The sequence below is a fragment of the Leucopleurus acutus genome (assembly GCF_964270905.1).
Source record: "Leucopleurus acutus genome assembly, chromosome: 13".
Classification (NCBI taxonomy): Eukaryota; Metazoa; Chordata; class Mammalia; order Artiodactyla; family Delphinidae; genus Leucopleurus; species Leucopleurus acutus.
The window spans coordinates 55427148-55447310 of record NC_139155.1 but is presented as its reverse complement, the minus strand read 5'-3'; the positions used below and the strand labels follow the sequence as shown (position 1 = coordinate 55447310).

General features: G+C 36.9%; 2 protein-coding genes across 3 annotated transcripts in view; both read right to left on the bottom strand.

Annotated features, from left to right (window-relative positions):
* SMCHD1 (structural maintenance of chromosomes flexible hinge domain containing 1) overlaps positions 1-20163 on the bottom strand; it is a 129258-nt gene that overhangs the window by 17432 nt on the left and 91663 nt on the right. Inside the window, exons 36-44 of one of the 2 annotated variants that reach the window (XM_082853405.1) lie at positions 20012-20143; positions 18964-19113; positions 12112-12238; positions 11823-11942; positions 10758-10843; positions 10003-10125; positions 8344-8534; positions 6446-6555; positions 5987-6057 (exon numbers count right to left, since the gene is read on the bottom strand). In XM_082853405.1, coding sequence (XP_082709531.1) covers positions 5987-6057; positions 6446-6555; positions 8344-8534; positions 10003-10125; positions 10758-10843; positions 11823-11942; positions 12112-12238; positions 18964-19113; positions 20012-20143 — 1110 coding nt within the window. Of the gene's footprint in view, positions 1-5986; positions 6058-6445; positions 6556-8343; positions 8535-10002; positions 10126-10757; positions 10844-11822; positions 11943-12111; positions 12239-17073; positions 18256-18963; positions 19114-20011; positions 20144-20163 lie in introns of those variants that run through there. The other variant, XM_082853406.1, reaches the window with a different exon arrangement.
* Positions 14725-15762, bottom strand: LOC309970385 (essential MCU regulator, mitochondrial-like; the record flags this gene model as incomplete). The annotated part of the gene is given in 2 exon segments (XM_082852764.1): positions 14725-15649; positions 15652-15762. Coding segments are annotated over 2 exon segments (321 nt in total). The 3' UTR covers positions 14725-15439.

Below are 20163 nucleotides of genomic sequence, written 5' to 3'. Positions count from 1 at the left end.
ATAAGAAATGACATGATCATGGTAGTATTCTCACAAAATTAATTACCTAGTGATGTGTAAGATGACTAGGGGAAAAAACCAGAGGCAGGGAGATGATTTAGACTACCTCTCAAGTGTTAGCCTAAACTAGAACAGTGACAACACAAATGGCAAAAAGTGAAATTGATGACCTGATTGATGGCTTGACTGATAAGAGGAAGGAAGAGAGAGGGCCAAGCCAGAGACCTGTGTGCTTCTGAAACCCAAGGCAGTACCCAGCCTGTAGCACTAGCTCAGTTTCCTTCTGTTTGAAGTTTTCCAGATGACCAAAGGCTAGCAAAAAGGATATTATATTAGACTGAAGAGAATACAAACTCAAAAGCAAAGGGACAAATCTTCAGAGGACAATACTATGAGTTCAGTTGTAGGAGGAAAAAGAGCTAGTGTGTTGAGAATTGGGGGAACTAGAATTATATAGTAAAACCTAAGTCGTGGAAAGGGAAGTAGAACGTGTTAGTCAAGAACTAAATTCTTCAGAGAAGTCAGAGAATAAAAGAAAAACACTAGATTTAGTATTTTATGATCTTCAAGAATATTCTTTCAAATAAAGGTCTAGGATATACAAAAATAAAATGTTCAACTTCACTGGTAACCAGAAGTGGAACTGAAATAACTTTAAGTGGAATTCAAATGAGATATTTTCACTACTCAAAAATGTTAAAATACACACACACACACACACACACACACACACACACACACACACATACACACACACACACACACACCACAGAATGTTGGAGAAAGGGTCTTCTTGTACTAATCTGCTCTGGGACAGCCCTTCTCAAAGCAAATGTGACAAGTGTTTAAAACCTTAACAGTTAGGGACTTCCCTGGTGGCAGAGTGCTTAAGAATCCGCCTGCCAATGCAGGGGACATGGGTTCGAGCCCTGGCCCGGGAAGATCCCACATGCTTCGGAGCAACTAAGTCCGTGCGCCACAAGTACTGAGCCTGCACTCTAGAGCCTGAGAGACACAACTACTGAAGCCTGCGCGCTTAGAGTCTGTGCTCCCCAGCAAAGAGAGGCCACGTCAATGAGAAGCTCATGCACCACAACAAAGAGTAGCCCCCGTTCGCCACAACTAAAGAAAGCCCACGCACAGCAATGAAGACCCAACGCGGCCAAAAATAAATAAAATAAATATATTAAAAAAAAAAAAACTTAACATTTTGCATGACCCAGCAATTCCACTTCTAAGAATATTCTGAAAAAAATCATCACAGATGTGAACAATGTGCACTGAAACATTGTTTTAATAATGAAAAATATGAAACTTGCACATTTCAATAAGTTACATAAATAAATTATGGCACACTCACATAATGAAACAATGCATACATTAAAAAAATGACTAAAGAATAATTTAATAACATGTAAAAACACCTAATCCAAACTAATACTGTGGATTAAGTAGTTTCTGAATTATAAAAGATTAAATAAAATATAATTTTTAAAAACGAAAAGCAATAGGACAGGTAATAAAAAATCATGACTAGTATTTATTCTTTTAATATAATTCCAAGGTAATTTACAGGTATTTTGCCGTCAAACTGGGTACTTTCTATAAAATTTAAATGCAACAGAATGTGTATCTCAAGAAAATCTGTGAATTCTTTGGTGAAATGAATCTTTTAGTAAAACAAACCACCACACCTTACTTTCTTAGTTCTGGTTTGGATTTGTATGTTTCCTAAAAGTGAACATTAAAAATACAGACTGAATTAATGTACTATTACCATATTGTTATTAAATTATGTAATATATAGTAAATTAAATTATTCTTATTAAATTATCAAATTTCAGGAAATGTTTTTACAGATTTAGTACCATCTTAAATAACAAATACACTCAAATTTCTTGTCTATTTTCTTGTTAACACACTCACTGACAGTATGAGTTACAGGCCTCTGGCAGAAGGGACAGTTTTTCAATTCTCAAATGGCATGGAAGAAAGGGGAAATGACAAGTTGCTATTTAGTGGGTACAGAGTTTCAGTTTTACAAAAAGAAGAGAGTTCTGCAGATTGGTTGTACAACAATGTGAATGTAACACTACTGAATGGTGCACTTAAAAATGGTTTAGATGGTACATTTTGTTATATGTATTTTACTATAATTTACCATTAAAAGAAACTTCAGTCCTCACTAGGCACTATATTAGGACAAAAAAGATCATGACAGCTTTTACAAATTCAGTGAGTGAACAACAGTGCTACAGTTCTGGGCAATACTTATTCACAACTGCTGTAAGGATTAGCAAGGGATGGAATCAACAAGGGGTTGAAGTAGTATAAATGGCATGAAGAATTTAGGAAGAGAAAATGATAACAAAGACTACTGAAACCTAACAAAATCACCAAGAGATGTCATAACAGCCTTTTCTTAGAAGAGCTTTAAAACAATATTTAATAGGTGGATTGACCTCACTAAAAACTTTGGAAGCAAAGAAATCAGTATGTGCTGTTCCAGGTGTCCCCAACCCCCAGGCAGCACAGCAGAAGGTGAGCAGCAGGCAAGTGAGCGAAGCTTCCTCTGCCACTCCCCATCACTCGCACTGCCGCCTGCACCATCCCCTCCCTCCCACCCCATCCTTGGAAAAACTGTCTTCCACAAAACCGGTCCCTGATGCCAAAAAGTCTGGGGACTGCTGTGCTATACCAATTATGAGGAACAAATGCTGTCCCCGCTTTTGTCACATATGCTGTTACTTAAAAAAAATTTTTTTTTTTGATGTGGACCATTTTTAAAGTCTTTATTGAATTTGCTACAGTATTGCTTCTGTTTTTCGTGGGTTTTTTTTTTGGCCATGAGGCATGTAGGATCTTAGCTCCCAGACCAGGGACTGAACCCACACCCCTGCATTGGAAGGTGAAATCTTTTTTTTTTTTTTTTGGCTACATCAGGCAGGTGTTAGTTGTGGCACGAGGGCTTCTCTCTAGCTGTGGTGTGCGGGTTTCTCTCTGGTTGTGGCATGCGGGTTTTCTCTCTCTAGTTGTGGCACACAGGCTCCAGAGCGTGTGGGCTCTGTAGTTTGCGGCACGCAGGCTCTCTAGTTGAGGCGTGCGGGCTTAGCTGCCCCGCAGCATGTGGGATCTTAGTTCCCCAACCAGGTATCGAACAAGCATCCTCTGCATTGGAAGGCATATTCTTTACCACTGGACCAGGCAGTCCCTGAAAGGTGAAATCTTAACCACTGGACTGCCAGGGAAGTCCTTCCTACTTTTTTTTGAAGCTATGGATTGGTGTCTTTCATCAGTTCTTAAAAGTTTTCAGCCATTAGTTCTTCAGATATTACCTGTGATCCTTTTATCCTCCTCTTCTTGGCACTCTGATTAGATTTTTTTTTTTTTTGCGGTACGTGGGCCTCTCACTGTTGTGGCCTCTCCTGTTGCGGAGCACAGGCTCCGGACGCGCAGGCTCAGCAGCCATGGCTCACAGGCCCAGCCGCTCCACGGCATGTGGGATCTTCCCGGACCAGGGCACGAACCCGTGTCCCTTGCATCAGCAGGTGGACTCTCAACCACTGCGCCACCAGGGAAGCCCGTACTGGATCATATTTTAAACTGACCTCTGTTTTCTCTTAAGTAACTGCATCCTTACTCACTTTCAGCTATAATAATTTGCAAGCTTATAGTGTTTACATACATGTTTATCACCTGCTATTTCCAAGTCCCTAACACCATATTTATTAAATTTAATACTTCTTCTGTATCAAAGAATTCAAAGACCTCTGGATTTCAGATCCAAAGAGACCATTCCTCTACTGAAATTTTATTCTATTTCTATTTTATTATTTTATTCAATCTTTACAGCAGCCCTCTGAAAGGTGTTTCTTCACAGTAGATTGCCTTTCTTTTCTCATTAAGTAAAACTTAGAAGTAATATAGAAGGGATAATCTTTCTTAATATATACAACAGTATACAATATATTCTCCCATCTTGTTTAAATTACATAAGCTTATTTTTAAAAGGGCATCATCTTATATATTATCATTTGGCAACTTTTCAACAAAACAATATATTTTGTACGTCTTCCTTGTTAGGACATGTCAATCTGCTTTATGTCTTTTTAACAGCTACATACTACTCTACTGTATAAATTACTGTAGTAGAGTTGTGCAATCCCAACTGATGGACTTCACACTGCTTCCAAAGTGTCTTAAAAATTCTTAAATATTCTAATGAATATTCTTTTTTTTAAACATCTTTATTGGAATATAATTGCTTTACATCTAATGAATATCCTTGTACATATCTTTATATACTTGTGGGAACATGTCTGTAAGATAAATTATTTTAATACGTTGTGATGGTACAAAGATGGCGGCAACTTCTTTGCCCCTCCCATGGAGAGGAAAGAGTCTATTTCAAACTCCCCACTCTCCGATGTGGGTCTGGGCTGGCCAGATTCTGAACTGACTGCTGGGACTTAAGAGACCTGCAACTTCTGCCATCACTGCTCTGACTTCCCTTCTTAGGTCCCAGATTCCATTTGAAAAAGCCCCCAGCAGCCACAAGGAGAGAACGGTTTGCATAGAGATATCTAAGTCTGCCAGCCTACCAAGTGCCGAACCAGTAGCCAGTATCAACTAGCCAGTACAGGTGGGAGATAAACTAAGTAGGAACTAATTCATTTTCAAAAATAATTTCAAGGAAATATTTCCAACCCAGAACTTGCTGGGTTGGACTGTTTTTCCTCCCCAGCCTGTTCAGCTAACAAAAGATTCTTGAAAAAGAAACGGAAAGCCTCAGGGTTAAGATCAAATCCAGGGTACAGCCAGTAAAATGTGGCCTCAAAGTCAAAAATCAAGTGAAGGATGCCCCTATGTTGAGACCTCAGAAAGATTTAAGGCACTACTTTCCAGATCCTCTTAGCTAGAAAAAGGTTTCTAAAAGCCTTCATGGCATTATCTCACACACCCGTCGAGTGGGGGTGAGAACAATGACCCCAGCAGACAGCACCAGCTGAGCCTCTGGCCAGCTCCAGCTGAATCCCGGATGGCTACCAGCATCAACTGCCAGCTACCTGAGTGAGGCATTTCGGAGCTTTCACCATCTCAGTGCAACTAGCTAACACTACTGGGAGAAACCCACAGAGAAATGAGTACTAATATGTTGTTACTGTTTAAAGCCACTAACTTCTGAAGTGCTTGTTATGTAGCAATAGATAACGGAAACACTTATATTGCCAAACTGCTCTCCAAAAGTATTATGGGTCGAATTGTGTCCCTCAAAATTCCTATGTTGATGTCCTAACCCCCAGTTCCTCAAAAATGTGACCTTATTTGAAGACTGGGTCTCTATAGAGGTAATCAAGTTAAAATGAGGTCATAACAGTGGGCTCTAAGCCAATGAGTAGTTTCCTTATACAAAAGGGAAATTTGGACACAGATATGTATAGCTGCGAACAGACACAGGGAGAAGATGACCATCTATCTACAAACCAAGGAGAAAGGCATAGAACAGACCCTCCCCTCATAAGCCCTGGAAAGAACTGACCCTTCTCACACCTTGAATTTCGGTTTTAAGCCTGCAGAACTGTGAGACAATACATTTCTACTGTTTAAGCTACCCAGTCTGTGGTGCTTTGTTACAGCAGCCCTAACAACTAATAAACAAGGGCTACATCAAATTACATTTCCAACAACATTATCTGAGTGTACTCTTTTTCAATACCACCATCAATAACAGATACTGATTTTGAGTCTTAGGACAATTTCATAAACATCTCATTTTAATTTGCATCTTGGCAAATTCATTCCTATATTTTGCCCAATTTTATGCTGCTTATCAATCTGTAGGATTTAAATTGGTTTTGACAAGGTTACTTAGTCATTTGCACATGTAACCTAAAATAAAATTATTTCTATACAGAGCTATGTATTAAATTTTTAAAGTACACATTAAAATTGGAGCTACAAATTAAAAAATAATTCAAATACATACCTCTTTTCTATAATGATTAGCAGCATCCAAATTATCCAAAATAATGGTGTCTCCTAACAGCATACCAAACACTAAAAAATTCAATTAACAAATTATTAAAATTATGACATCTTTTTTGGTCATATTAAAATATTAACACAAACTTCTGGTGGTGAGCATGCTGTTGTGTACTCAGAAACTGAAATATAATGATTGTGCACATGAAACTTCTATTTTTAAAAAACTGAGATATTTTAAAAAATCTTAACATATATTACAAAGTTTTATTAGAAATAATGCTAATAACATAAGAATTTTATTCAATATTTTCCTCTAACAGGAAAAATGAGAGAAGTAAATATTAATAAAACTATCACTTATAAACTAAATAAGAACATAATTTTCCATAGTCAATAATTTATGTATCTGGATCACAAATGTTAACATCTGTATAAAAAAAGCCATCATAATTTCCTTTACCTGTTTCACAATGTTCTACGTTATCTGGAAACGTTAACAAATCTCGGGCAAAGACAGGATCTCCAATGGGTTTAAAATACAATTTTCCATTTCGGTAATGAGGCAGAGGTCTGAATTTTAAAAAAATTTAAACAAAACATGTAACTTTTAATCAAAAAGTATACATACACTATGAAAAACATATGAATATACTGATTATTTTTGTGATCATTTAATCAACTCCCTATGCAAGGTAATACTGCTAAATTATTAACCGTTATGCCTTTAGAAATGAAAACGATATTTACCGTATAAAAATATCTTAGTTTTATCTGTACTGCTATTGTCAATTAGTTTGTAAAATCAATATAAACTAACCTTTGTTTAGTTTGACAAGGAAAGGAGAGAAGCAGCCTCTCAAGCTGGCCCTAAACGAGGATGCCAATGATATGACTGTCTCATGTGGAGAGTGGCCCTAGAATAGACGGGGGGAAGGGGCAAGGCCCAAGACTGAGCATACGAGAGGGAAACAGCCCAGTACTCTGGCCACCTATCCTCTGACACACTGTACAGAATGAGCAACTGAAGTCCAGGGATAACAAGGAGATTCAAGAGATGGAGGCTGACTGGGGTGTCAGGGCTTTCCCCTTCCACATACGGTAGCTTTTCCCAAATCTTGTAGGTAGGAATAGAGGTTGGGGTGGCTTTAAGAGCTAGTTAACTCAATCCCAATAACAGGCACAATACCAGAAAGAGAGAATAACTAGCTTTTAGAGCAAGCATTAGCCTTAAATACCAGATTCATACTTTCCCTAAATCAAGAATTCTTAACTTGGTCCTCAGGGATTATGAAAAAAAAGAGAGAACCTCCTGGAGGTAAAATTACTTTTACAAAAATTATTACCCTTATAAACACAGTCATTATGATTTGATAGGATTTCCCATGTTGTTTAAAATGGGTGCTGACTGGTAGCAGAGTAGGAGATTTTAGAAGCAGATAGATTTGAGTTCAAATTCCAGCTGTTTCCTGAATATATTTTTAGATTACAAAGTGAAATAAAATGTTAGTTTAATGACACAGTAAGCTCTTAACATTAGTTTCCATTCTCCTTCAAGTCCCCATACCTACCCAACTGTACACCTTGCAAACTTGTTTAGGAATCTGAGAAAATTATTGGTCAACATTCTGTTATACATTTTAACATTTTCGTTTTGTTACCACCATTTTGTTTTAGTCTTTTAAGGTAGATTTTTAAAAATAGCCAAAAATTAGAGAACATATAAAATATTTTAAATTTTAGATTAAAAATGCCTAATTGGTTTGCACACTTATTTCCTAAAAACATGCTTTGAAAAGTAAATGGGAAAACACTTAAAGAAACCAGATTTATATTAAAACAAAGACGTAACCTCCTTAAAAAAAAAAAAAAGGTGTAACATCCTAAGTAGATGGTCTCTTATATTTCAACTTAGCTAATGGCAGTTCCAATAGAGAAACCTTCTCTACCTAAATGATGGCTGCTTATTTTCACATGACATAAATAGGACAAAAGACATGTATCTATACTCTTACTCCAAATAAAGGTGTTCCATATTCTGTTAAGAATAATGACATCTTACCATCCTTCCTGTTGCAAAGGCCAAAAATTCGCTTTGGGTTTGTGTGTTTGTATGTGTCTCTCTCATACATACAAATAACATTTAATTGGCAAATTAAACTTGGCCAGCATATATGATCAAATACACTGCAATACTGATCTTAACGAAGATCATATTTGTGATGAAGACAAAAATAATGCACATACTTTGAGTCACTTCTCTGTTTAAGCATCTTTTAGAGAAATTTTAAAATTCGGTGATTTGATAAAAAATAGAAAAGAAATTTCTGAAAAAAATCATTACTTTCACTTTTTTCTAACCTTTTCCAATCTGGAAGAGTCTTCTTATAAATAGAATCAAGGGGCAACACCTGCTGACGACCTTGGGTTTCATCATAGATACGACGTGCAGCATCAGTGGTCAGGGTGACCACACAGTCCATGTCACTTGCCAGATGCCAAGAAATAACCATTGCGGCTCTATCATCTTCAATTTGTGCCAGGTGCGCAATCTATAACCCATTTTAAAAATCAAGTAAAAAAGTTTTAAATATATATAAATTTGACATTAAATATTTTAAAAGCCCAAGTCTAAAGCAAAAACACTTTTTTTGAAACACTCACATAAATTAACAAAAAAATCTCAAACTGTAAAAGCTTACTGGCTTAAACATATTAAACTGTCTCTTCTGCTATTAAATTTTAAAAAACTGTTCCCCAGATTAAACTACAGTAAGTTTTGCAAGTAACCAAATAAAAATACTTGGAATATTATCAGCTAGGTGATGTACTTTTCCCCCCACATTTAATATCTCTACTATTGGGGTGTGTCAACTGATAAAGTAATCATAAAATACACTTAAACCTAAATATAGTTATATACTATACCCTTCTAAGCAGATCTTTTACTCAGATGACTTTTCAGAAAACAAATCTAAACATCACAGATAAGAATCATTTCTTCTGCTTATATAAACACTTTAGAGCTTAGAATTAACAGTCACTCTCCTATTTACAAATACAGTTGACCCTTGAACAACGTCGTTAGGGCCACTGACCCTCCAAGCAGTCGAAAATCTGCATATAACTTCACAGTCGGTCCTCCATACCCACAGTTTCACATCTGAGGATTCAACCATTAGGCAGTACTGTAGTCGGTATTCAGTTTAAAAAAAAAGCTGTGTATAAGTGGACCCTCACAGTTCAAACCCATGTTGTTTAAGGGTCAACTGTATAGCAAGTCCATCAGTATCCATAGGAGACTGGTTCCAGGAACCCCCTCAGATACTAAAATCTGTGGATACTTAAACCCTTTATATAAAATGTCATAGTATCTGCATATACCATCTTGTACACTTTAAATAATTTCTAAATTACTTATAATACCTAATACAATGTAAACGTTATGTAAATAGTTGCCAACATATGACAAACTCAAGTTTTAGTTTTTGGAACTTTCTGGAATTTTTCCCCAAATAGTTTCCATCTGCAGTTGGTTGTATCTGAGGATGCAGAACCTGTGGATACAGAGGACCCACTGTATTTTAGTCACAAGCTTGCTCAAAGTCCAACAAGGTTGAAATTTTGTGGCAGATTTCTAAACCTCATTTATTGCACTGATATGGTCACATCTACCCTTTATTCTTACCTGATCTGGTAGCAAAAACCTGCCCTAGCAATGAGAACATCACAATGTCTACTCTTGTACAGCAGTCCCCCCTTATCTGTGGTTCCTCTTTCCCCAGTTTCAGTTACCCACAGTCAATGGCAGTCTGAAAATATTAAATGAAAATTTCAGAAATAAACAATTCATAGGTTTTAAACTGCACACCATCTCAGTAGTGTGATGAAATCCCACTCTATCCTGCCTGGGATCCCCAAATATCGATATCGTCATGGCTCCATGATCTAGGATCACCCAAAGCAGATAGAAAACAAGATAATAAAATGTAATGCCTCTTAAAAGGCTTAAACACAAACCTTTCCTAAAACATCTCCACTGCCTTTAGTATAGTTTGGAAGAGTACATGATCTTCTGGGTTTTTTCTTTAGTTCTTCCTGTTCTGATATCTTATTCTTCAAAAGTGCTTCAATGTGTGGCATCTGTAATTTAAAAAGAAAAATTAACTGCAAGGCCAATTACAGTTACTCTTGTACCAGGCAGAGAAAATAGCAGAGAAAAACCAACAATTTAGACAACACGAGAACATAGTTACAACTCAAGAACATAAAAGTTACTAAGCAGCTAGCTATTCCTTTCTTATAAGAACATGATCATAGTAATGTGAAGAGTCAACCTCACTGATTCTTTTTTTTCTTAGTTAAGAAATATATAACGTATAATAGGACTTATTAGTTATACACATAAAGAATGTAAGCTTTAAAAAAATCTATTGTCTTTTGTTACTTTCTCTCATTTTCTTTGCCACCACATATACTGATTATCACTTAGGTCTCTTCAACGCAAGTTCTCAAGTTGGTGTATTATTAATTTAATTTACTGGTGTCATTAGATTAGAAACACAAACTGCAATTTCTTTGAAAAGAGCACTCCGTCATTGTTAGCCCATTTTAATGTCTAGTGAGTGACTAGATTATAATCCACATATGGCTTAGTACCCCAAAACAACAGTGTACATAACATTCCTAATAAAATATGAATGGTAAAAAAAAAAAATTATAGGTTAGAATTTAATTAAAAAGAAAAAACTTTCACATATACTTGGAAACTGTACCTGTTGTGTTGTAGGAATGTCAATATTGTGTGTTTTTAGTTCATTTCGCAACTGGGCCTCTTTTAATTTTGCTTCTTCAACTTGGCCTAAAATTAAAAACAAACAAACAAAAACTATCAATTTGTGATAGCCCCCAAAATATAGTTTTTGAAGAATGTTTTCAATCCCTTGTTTTTTTCCTTTTAATGATTGATGCTAAAATGAAAAATGAAGAGTATTATAGAAATTTTAAATTAAACTAAAATCTAAAATTAAAGTTCATTTCTAATAAGGGAGAAATGAGCTAAGGCAGCTAAGGGAGGTATTATGATATGTTTGTTGCAAACCACAAGTAATCTTGGGAAAGCTATTTAATTCTAATCCACATGACTATACATAATTTATACATAATTGCATAAGGTTATTCTAAGAAACAAATAGGACTTTTTAAAAACAAAATTTCAGTGCTACAAATTGTGTATTATTTCATTACTCTACTTAGTTCCTATTATCCTCTAAATATCCTTGACCTGTGGAAAAATCCGACAAATAGAGCACAACTCAGCAAATGCCTTGTCTTAAACAGTATACAAACATTATTAAAAACTGTAGCAAATGTTCCATGTGTTTATTAAAAAATAAATTACATATTTCTCTGCTGTAGATATATTTTTTGCTGCAGATATTTTTAAATTGAACTACACACAGTCGCATGGCTCAAACTAAAACTTAAATTACATATCACTCTTTCAGTGATATTGTCATCCAATGTCTTTTGCCAAATGCTAGAGCTAGATAAAAACCTTATTACTGTTATGTCAAAACCTTTAAATTTCTATAGATTCAGATTTCTAGTAAAAATTTCAAATTTTTGTAGGTACACAAGATATACACTTATTTAAAATGCAGGAATACTTCATCTTAAGAAGATCGAATGATGAGTAATATAAACCATCACTACCACCTTTCTGCCGTGTCCTGCAGTTTACTTCTAAGTTCAGGAAATTAGACAATGTTTGTGTCTCATGGCCTCAACCTTCTACCTCACTATTCCCCAAAGCATCATTTGAACACAAAATGACTTACACTTCATCTCATCAAGAAGCTGTTTGCTGGCATCAAATAAACTTCTATACATTATAATAGACTTAGATAATTGGTCCTTTTCTTTTGTAAGTGCTGCCATTTGTTGCTGCTTCTTAACATCTAAGAAAAAATATTCAGACAATTTATTTCAATTTTTAAATTGTGACTTTTCCGAAATGTCATAGCATGATTAGATAACTAGTAAGCACCATGTTAATGGAGAGCAAAACAAAGTTATATAAAGTACCACAAACGTACGAGTTTATCCTCTATTTTCCTAGAAACTTACCATTGTAAAACATAAATGGTAGGATATATGATTCTAATGTTCTTGATAAACCTGGTAGCCGAGGCTCAAACACAATAAAATACTCAGTGCTATCCCTTCCAGGACTATTTTCTGCCAGAACTAGACTCTGTATAAAGAAAAAAACAGCAAGGAAAAACGAGATTTAAAAAGGTATTTGTAAATGTATAAATGTTATATATCTCATTGTACTCTGTTTTCAAGTAAGTGGTAAATTTTAAAGGCAAAAGGCAAAATTGACTGACCTGTGAGATTCATTAAGCATTCATTAAAACATCAGCAGCACCATCCAACACATAGAACTCTTTACCTTTTGTTATTGGTTTGAAAGTCAAATTAGCTTATCAATAAATAACTTATGCAAAAATTATATACAATGGAAAACTATAAGAAAAAGTATCTTTCCAGGCCAGAAATATCAATGGCCACTTATATCCTGACTAGAAATATGTTCCTGATTCCAACCTTTAAGTTCAAGCAGTGTGAAACAGCTGACGGTATGAGTTATAAAAATAATCACAAAGAAATGCACAAAGCCCAATGCTGAGTTTAAGTTACAGCTGTTACCATGGAAGTAGACCCACCAGTCCCAGATGACCAAACAAAAGGTCCTGAAAAGCTCTAAAGATTTGTTTTTTGTCTTTTTTAATGTATTTTCTTCATTAATGAGCACAAACACGTGCGCGCGCACACACACACACACTTCTGATATACTTTGAGACCATAACATATAACTAGTAAATAATGCAATATAAATATTTATATCCTAAATAACTTTTTCAGTCTTACAAGGAAACAATAGGTACTAGTTGTTTTGTTTTTTTAGACCACAATATAATTCAGATTGGGGCTTCCCTGGTGGCACAGTGGTTGAGAATCCGCCTGCCGATGCAGGGGACACGAGTTCGAGCCCTGGTCTGGGAGGATCCCACATGCCACGGAGCAGCTGGGCCCGTGAGCCACAACTACTGAGCCTGCGCGTCTGGAGCCTGTGCTCCACAACAAGAGAGGCCGCGACAGTGAGAGGCCCGCGCACTGCGATGAAGAGTGGCCCCCGCTCGCCACTAGAGAAAGCCCGCGCACAGAAACGAAGACCCAACACAGCCAAAATAAATAAAGAAATTAATTAATAAAAAAAAAAAAAATTCAGATATAAAATTTTAAAAAATCTAAATTGATAGAACACTGTAAAACAATCCACGAAATAAGAAAATTATAAGTCCATCATTAAACCAATCCCCAATCCCACCACTTAGTTTCTGAAAACTGTTTTCAATGTATTTACATGAATATAAACACAAAAATAAAACTGCTTGCACTTTAAAAATAACACACTTTATACTGTAGCAATTTGCTTTCAGCACTCATTTTGATCTATCAATTCAAGTGAATGTTTAAATACCAATTTTTTACATTTATGCATAATATAGATACAATACACTATAATATCCTTTCACTGGGTGATGAACATTTCATTTAAAAATTTTTAGCTATTATTTATAATACAGCAAAGAAAGTAGCTTTCAGTACTTCTTGGTGTATTCTCCAGAACAGAGAAATATAATGACTTTTTCCCCCATAAATTTTTGGGTTTTTTTTTGCGGTACGCGGGCCTCTCACTGCCGTGGCCTCTCCCGTTGCAGATCACAGGCTCTGGACGCGCAGGCTCCGCGGCCATGGCTCACGGGCCCAGCCGCTCTGCAGCATGCGGGATCCTCCCGGACCGGGGCACAAACCCGTGTCCCCTGCATCGGTAGGCGGACTCTCAACCACTGTGCCACCAGGGAAGCCCTCCCCCATAAATTTATCTATCTATCTATGGCTGTGTTGGTTCTTCATTGCTGTGTACGGGCTTTCTCTAGTTGAAGTGAGTGGGGACTACTCTTCTTTGCGGTGCGTGGGCTTCTCATCGCGGTGGCTTCTCTTGTTGCAGAGCACGGGCTCTAGGCGCGTGGGCTTCAGTAGTTGTGGCACACGTGCTCAGTAGTTGTGGCTCCTGGGGCTCTAGAGTGCAGGCTCAGTAGCTGTGGTGCACGGGCTTAGTTGCTCGGCAGTATGTGGGATCTTCCCAGACCAGGGATCGAACCTGTGTCCCCTGCATTGGCAGGTGGATTCTTAACTACTGAACCACCAGGGAAGTCCCTATAGTGACTTATTAAAAGTTTATTTTAATAGGTAGTATCAAATTTCCCTTCAAAAAGGCTACATCAATTTATCCTCTCACCATCAGTGTATAAGAATATCCAGTTCCCCTGATGTGTCTGGCCAACACTTACTATTTTTTGTTGTTGTTGTTGTTGTTTTTAACATTTTTATTGGAGTATAATTGCTTTACAATGGTGTTTTAGTTTCTGCTGTATAACAAAGTGAATCAACTATACATAAACATACATCCCCATATCTCCTCCCTCTTGCGTTTCCCTCCCACCCTCCCTATCCCACCCCTCTAGGTGGTCACAAAGCACCGAGCTGATCTCCCTGTGCTATGTGGCCGCTTCCCACTGGCTATCTATTTTACGTTTGGTAGTGTATATATGTCCATGCCACTCTCTCACTTTGTCCCAGCTTACCCTTCCCCCTCCCCGTATCCTCACGTCTATTCTCTAGTAGGTCTGTGTCTTTATTCCCGTCTCCTAGGTTCTTCACGACCATTTTTTTTTTAATTTTTAGAGTCCATATATATGTTAGCATACGGTATTTGGTTTTCTCTTGCCCTTTATTATTTTTTCATCTAAGGAATCCAAGTTTTGAAAGAATTCTAAAAAGTGGTATTTCTCAAGGAGTTTTAAACAATCAAAGCTTCTTCTGATTGCGTGGTATAACTAGCCAGTGTTACTCAGCACAAAAGCTGAGCCTTTAGTTAGCCTACGCAGCCGCTGGGCTTTTGTAAATAAGGAAGATTGGTCCCAGGTCCCCATGATTACCTTGTGGATCCATAGGGGCCTGGAGGCCCTGGGTTGTAAATCAAAGACCTATTTGTTCAGCTGATAGAGATAGGACAGCAGGGTGAAGAAACTGCAACTAGAGCCTACTTGTACTGAGAAAGTTCAGCCATCACTCAGTCATACAGAGCTGATGTTTATTATGTTTATTCACAATTTGATTATGCTCAGTGGATAGCACATCTCCAGGAACCTCCCGGAGCCTGGGGATCTGAGCTATGGTCACAGACCATGCAGGACGCTTCACTGGGGTTGGGAGGCTGAGGGCTTTCCCTGGGCCCATCTGCTGATAGGGAAGGAGGAGAGGCTGCGAGCATCACCATTTCTTAAGTTAGGGCTTTCTCCTTTCTATACTTCTCCACGCCCTATTAGTCGTCATCATCATCATCCTCTGGAACAAAAATATCATGCTCCTCAACTAGAGCAGCAAAGTTCTTGCTAATTAGCGTCCCGACATAGAGAAAGGGGATCACAATGGAGAACACACGGAGAGGGCTGAAGGACATTTTCACCGGTTTGGGCAAAATGGCGCCGCTGCGAGTAACGATGACTGACCCCGATGGTACCAGACTCCGAATTAGCTGCCCCGTCCGGCGGAGACATCGCCACCTTTCCCCAGACTCAGCCCGCTCCGGAAAGCCCCAGATCCGACATGTGCCAACGCCAGCCAGCGACCCGCTCCGGACGCCATCTCCCAGCTCCCCCCCTCGTCTGGGCACCTGCACCCCACCACCCGGCCCCCGTGCCGCCCTCGGGAAGCCAACACTCACTATTAATCAAGTACTTCTTTCTTCTAAAATGATGTATTAAAAACAATCAGTCATCATTGTTTTAACTAGCATTTCCCTGATTAGTACTGAGGTCATGCTTCCTGTTTATTAGTCATTTATACCTTCTCGTCCATTAACTACCTGCTTCTGTTCTTTGGTCATTTATTTTTCTACTAGATTGTCTTTTTTCTCATTGATTTGCAGGAAGTTCTTTAGCATGTTTTAAAAATATGTTCAATATACTGTACTAATATATTGTTATACCAATATATTAATATTATTAATCCTCTATTTATATATATAAATACAAAATCTTTTCCTTTATGTCCTGTTTAAGGAGGCCTTTCCTATCTCAAAGTTTTATAGTTTGTAATCTGTGATGTACAGTTTACCAAGATACATGGAATAACAGAACTGAAGAGAACTGAGGAGTCCAAAACTGCATCCATACACAAATGGCAATTTGGAATATGAGAAAAGGATAAATATATAGCAGAATAAAACTCAGACACCTCTTTGAGAAATTCCCAGATCAAGTAGGCAAATAATATAAAGAATTTGAATAACACAATTAACAAACTTGAATAATTATAAATTTAGATTAAAACTTTAAAGAAAGCAGTACAAGTTCTTTTTAAGCAAACAGGGAACATTTACAAATGATTGTGTTTTATACCAGTGTTTCCCAAACATCCCTAATGATAAGAATCACCTGCAGAAACCAGATTCCTCAGCCCTGCCCCAGACCTACTTAATTAATATATGGGTCAGGAGCCAAGTAGGACCTGAGAGATTTCTGCTTATTCAGTGTGATATTAGGAACCTCTAGTGGAAATTCATATGCATGACATGAAGCTGAGATTCCATATGCAGCTGTGGGGCAAGCCTCAGAAATGTGTACAGCAGGGTAAGTAATTTCAAATGCCCGTGGGGGGCCAAGGAAATAGGACAGAGGTCACCAGGATATAGGTAGTGGGCTATGTGTGTTCTTCCAATACAAACCGACTCTGCATACTCAACATGTCTTCCCCACCCTTCTTTGTTTTTCAACCTCTGGTTTTCATTACCTAATTTTTGTTAGGGTACAAGAAAATTTCACTTTACCATCCACTATAAAAATAAGAGAACAAGTGTAAATATAAGTAGCAACTGACACTTGCTCTCAATGTCAAGAGATGAAAAGAAGTATCATGGATGCAGCTGACTGGAAAATCCTGCTGCTTTAAGAGATCTTGGCCCCATACTGCCAAGTCTTTAGAATTCTCCGAATAAATCAGGAATGCAAATCTCTTTGTGAAAACTCCAGAATTTTTAAAATGTTGAGAACTAATTAAAATGGAAATGCTGTAATGTTTGGAGACTGCCAGACCAACCAACAAGTTGAACTTTAGACCAGGTACAAGCTGGCAGTCTCCCCTACTGTAAGCCTAATATTGCTAAAACAATGTGATTTTAGCCCTGGATTAGATAAAAAGATAAACACCACCACCAACAAAAAAAATACAGAAAAGGTGAAATTTCATATTTAATGGTACAGGAAGAATTATTCAATAAACGATACCCAAAAATTTAGTTAATAAATTTAAAAAAGAGATAAAAATAAAATCAAGACCAATAAAAAAATTAAAGGCCTAAGAATACAAGAGCTATCACTGTGAATACAACCCTTCCTCCTGCCCTAATATAAACAAAGCTAAAATCTAAAAGACAAACTCAGGAAAAAGCTACTTATACACAAAAGAGCATTAACATCTTTAATATAAAATTAAGAAGAAAATGATGAATCTCCCAGAAGAAAAAGAGTTAAGGGATATAAAGCAATTTTACTCCAATAAAAATGTTAAAAAAAAAAGTTAAGGGACAATCCTACAAAGGTCAAAACCATGAAAAATGTTCAAACCTTCCTAGTAACAAAGAAAATACTTAACAATAGGAAGAGTGGTTGAATTTTAAAAACCATTCTATTCAGGATTGGTAATATGAGAATGTACACGTATTTCTGGTGGGAATATAAACTGAAAGGCAATTGGCAATAACTACCAAAAGGCTAAAAATGTACACTCCCTATCTCCAATTCTATTTCTAGCAATTTCTTAAGGAAACAGATTTGTGCAAAGGATATACATAGAAGAAAGCTGATGGAAGCACTGTTGATAAAACTTTGCAAAGAAACTAAATTTTCACTTAGGATTGATCAAATAAATTATGATCATCAATACAATGATGTAGGTTTATACTTGCTGGTAAAGAAATGTATCAAGGATGTGTTAAATGAGAAAAGATTTTCGGGTTTCCCTGGTGGCGCAGTGGTTGAGAGTCCGCCTGCCGATGCACGGGACACGGGTTCGTGCCCCGGTCCAGGAGGATCCCACATGCCGCGGAGCGGCTGGGCCCGTGAGCCACGGCCGCTGAGCCTGCACTCCGCAACAGGAGAGGCCACAACAGTGAGAGGCCCATGTACCGAAAAAAAAAAAAAAAAAAAAATAAGATTTTCATGAAAGCAGAGTTCTATTATATTAATGAAATTTTATACCCTCCTCCATGTCTATATAAATCATACTCACAGAACACATCCATGCAGTGTCAGTGTATACACAGAAAAGTGTGGAAGGTTATACACTGAATTGCTAATCATCAATATCTCTGAAGGGTGATGATATAGTGATTATTTTTGATGTTCTTGCACTGTGTATTTTTTATAGAAGTAAAACTATTTCCATTTTGGAAAAAAAAATGAATAACAAAGGTTAGCTGGTTTTACTAAACTTTCCTAGATATATGTACATTTTACCTGGGCTATGTTTGATTCTATTTCTAGCCACAGAATGGTAGCTTTTCAATGAAACATGAATATCAAATTGTCACTGAAGTTAAAATCACTCCAGTTACAGAAAACAGTCATCCACAGGGGAAAAGAGGGTCTTTCTAATAGTAACAATGATCATGGGTTCACTGTGTAATAGCTTAGAGCAAAAATCTCAAAATATTTTAGCTGACTTTCCAATTTAATGCTATAATTAGAACATCTTCATAGCTATACATACAAAAGAACAGGTATTGTAATACTGTGGTTTAAAATATTAAATATGGAAACCTTATCTACCGGAAGACAAAAATATTACCGTGATTTCAGCTGAACCTTTCACAAAGGGAAATTCAAGTGTTCTAACTTTCCCAATAAAGAGTGGGGTGTCATCTTCCTCATTAGAGCCTTTGATGGTAGCCATTACAGTGCCAACCAAATCAATTCCAGTATGATTGTTGTAGTCATCCTTAAAGCAAATAACAAAAAGTAACTAATTAGAAGAAGTAGAAAAAGATTAAACCCAGAGAAGGGCATGGGCAAATCAGAAATATGACCTATTTATAAAGCCCCAAATATTAAATCATTCTGATCCTTCTTACTCCAAACACAAAACTCAGTTCTCAGAGTAAGTGCTCCACAGGCAGGAAATAATCCCAGAAACCATAAAAGAACCATCTAATACAATAGCTTCCATCTAATACAGTGGCTCAACTCTATTAAAAGGACTCCCATTTAAAAATTAGCTATGTACTATACCTTCAGCATCTATATGTGATCTAGGGAAGACCAGTTTAAGAACGACTCATGTGTCTAAAACAAGAAAATACACTGAAGGAGTTAAGTACTCTATCAGCCAAACTTTTCATAAAAATGAAGGGCCACTAGTGTGTCTTACATGTTTTTGTTAATATTCTTAGCAGCACTATTGCTGCTTACCCTCTGGGTAACTGGAAGCTTTGAGGAGCTCATTATGATCAGCCATGAGAGCAGATCTCTTCAAAATAAATATTTTAACTACTTCCTGCCCCTCAGTGAAACGGACACTGAAGAATCAACTTACTTCACACATTCATAACGCATACATAAAATAGTGGATTAAAGATATATTAGGAAAGGTAGGCAGATTTCTGCATTTTTTAGTAATTTCTACTTAGTATATCTGGATTTTATGTATAATGTTAAACATTCTCTATTTGTATTCAAGTATAAAGATATTGATAAGTATTTCATTCATCTGCACAAAGTTTTCCTATAAACTTAAACTGAATAATCCAGATATGATTCTATAATAACTATCTTGCACCCTAAAACTAGGAATAATTTTTCTTGTTACCCTTTGTAATTTGGAAGTAAATAAACATTACCGTGATACGAAGATATAAATCTTTGACCAAGGTCCTACTGGCAACTGAACGAACATTTGAAACAGCTGGTGTAGCTGGCTGAATTTCAGGAACTAACTTCACAGGTTGATTAGGTAGAACATCCACTATAATCTAACAAAAGAAGCATTCTG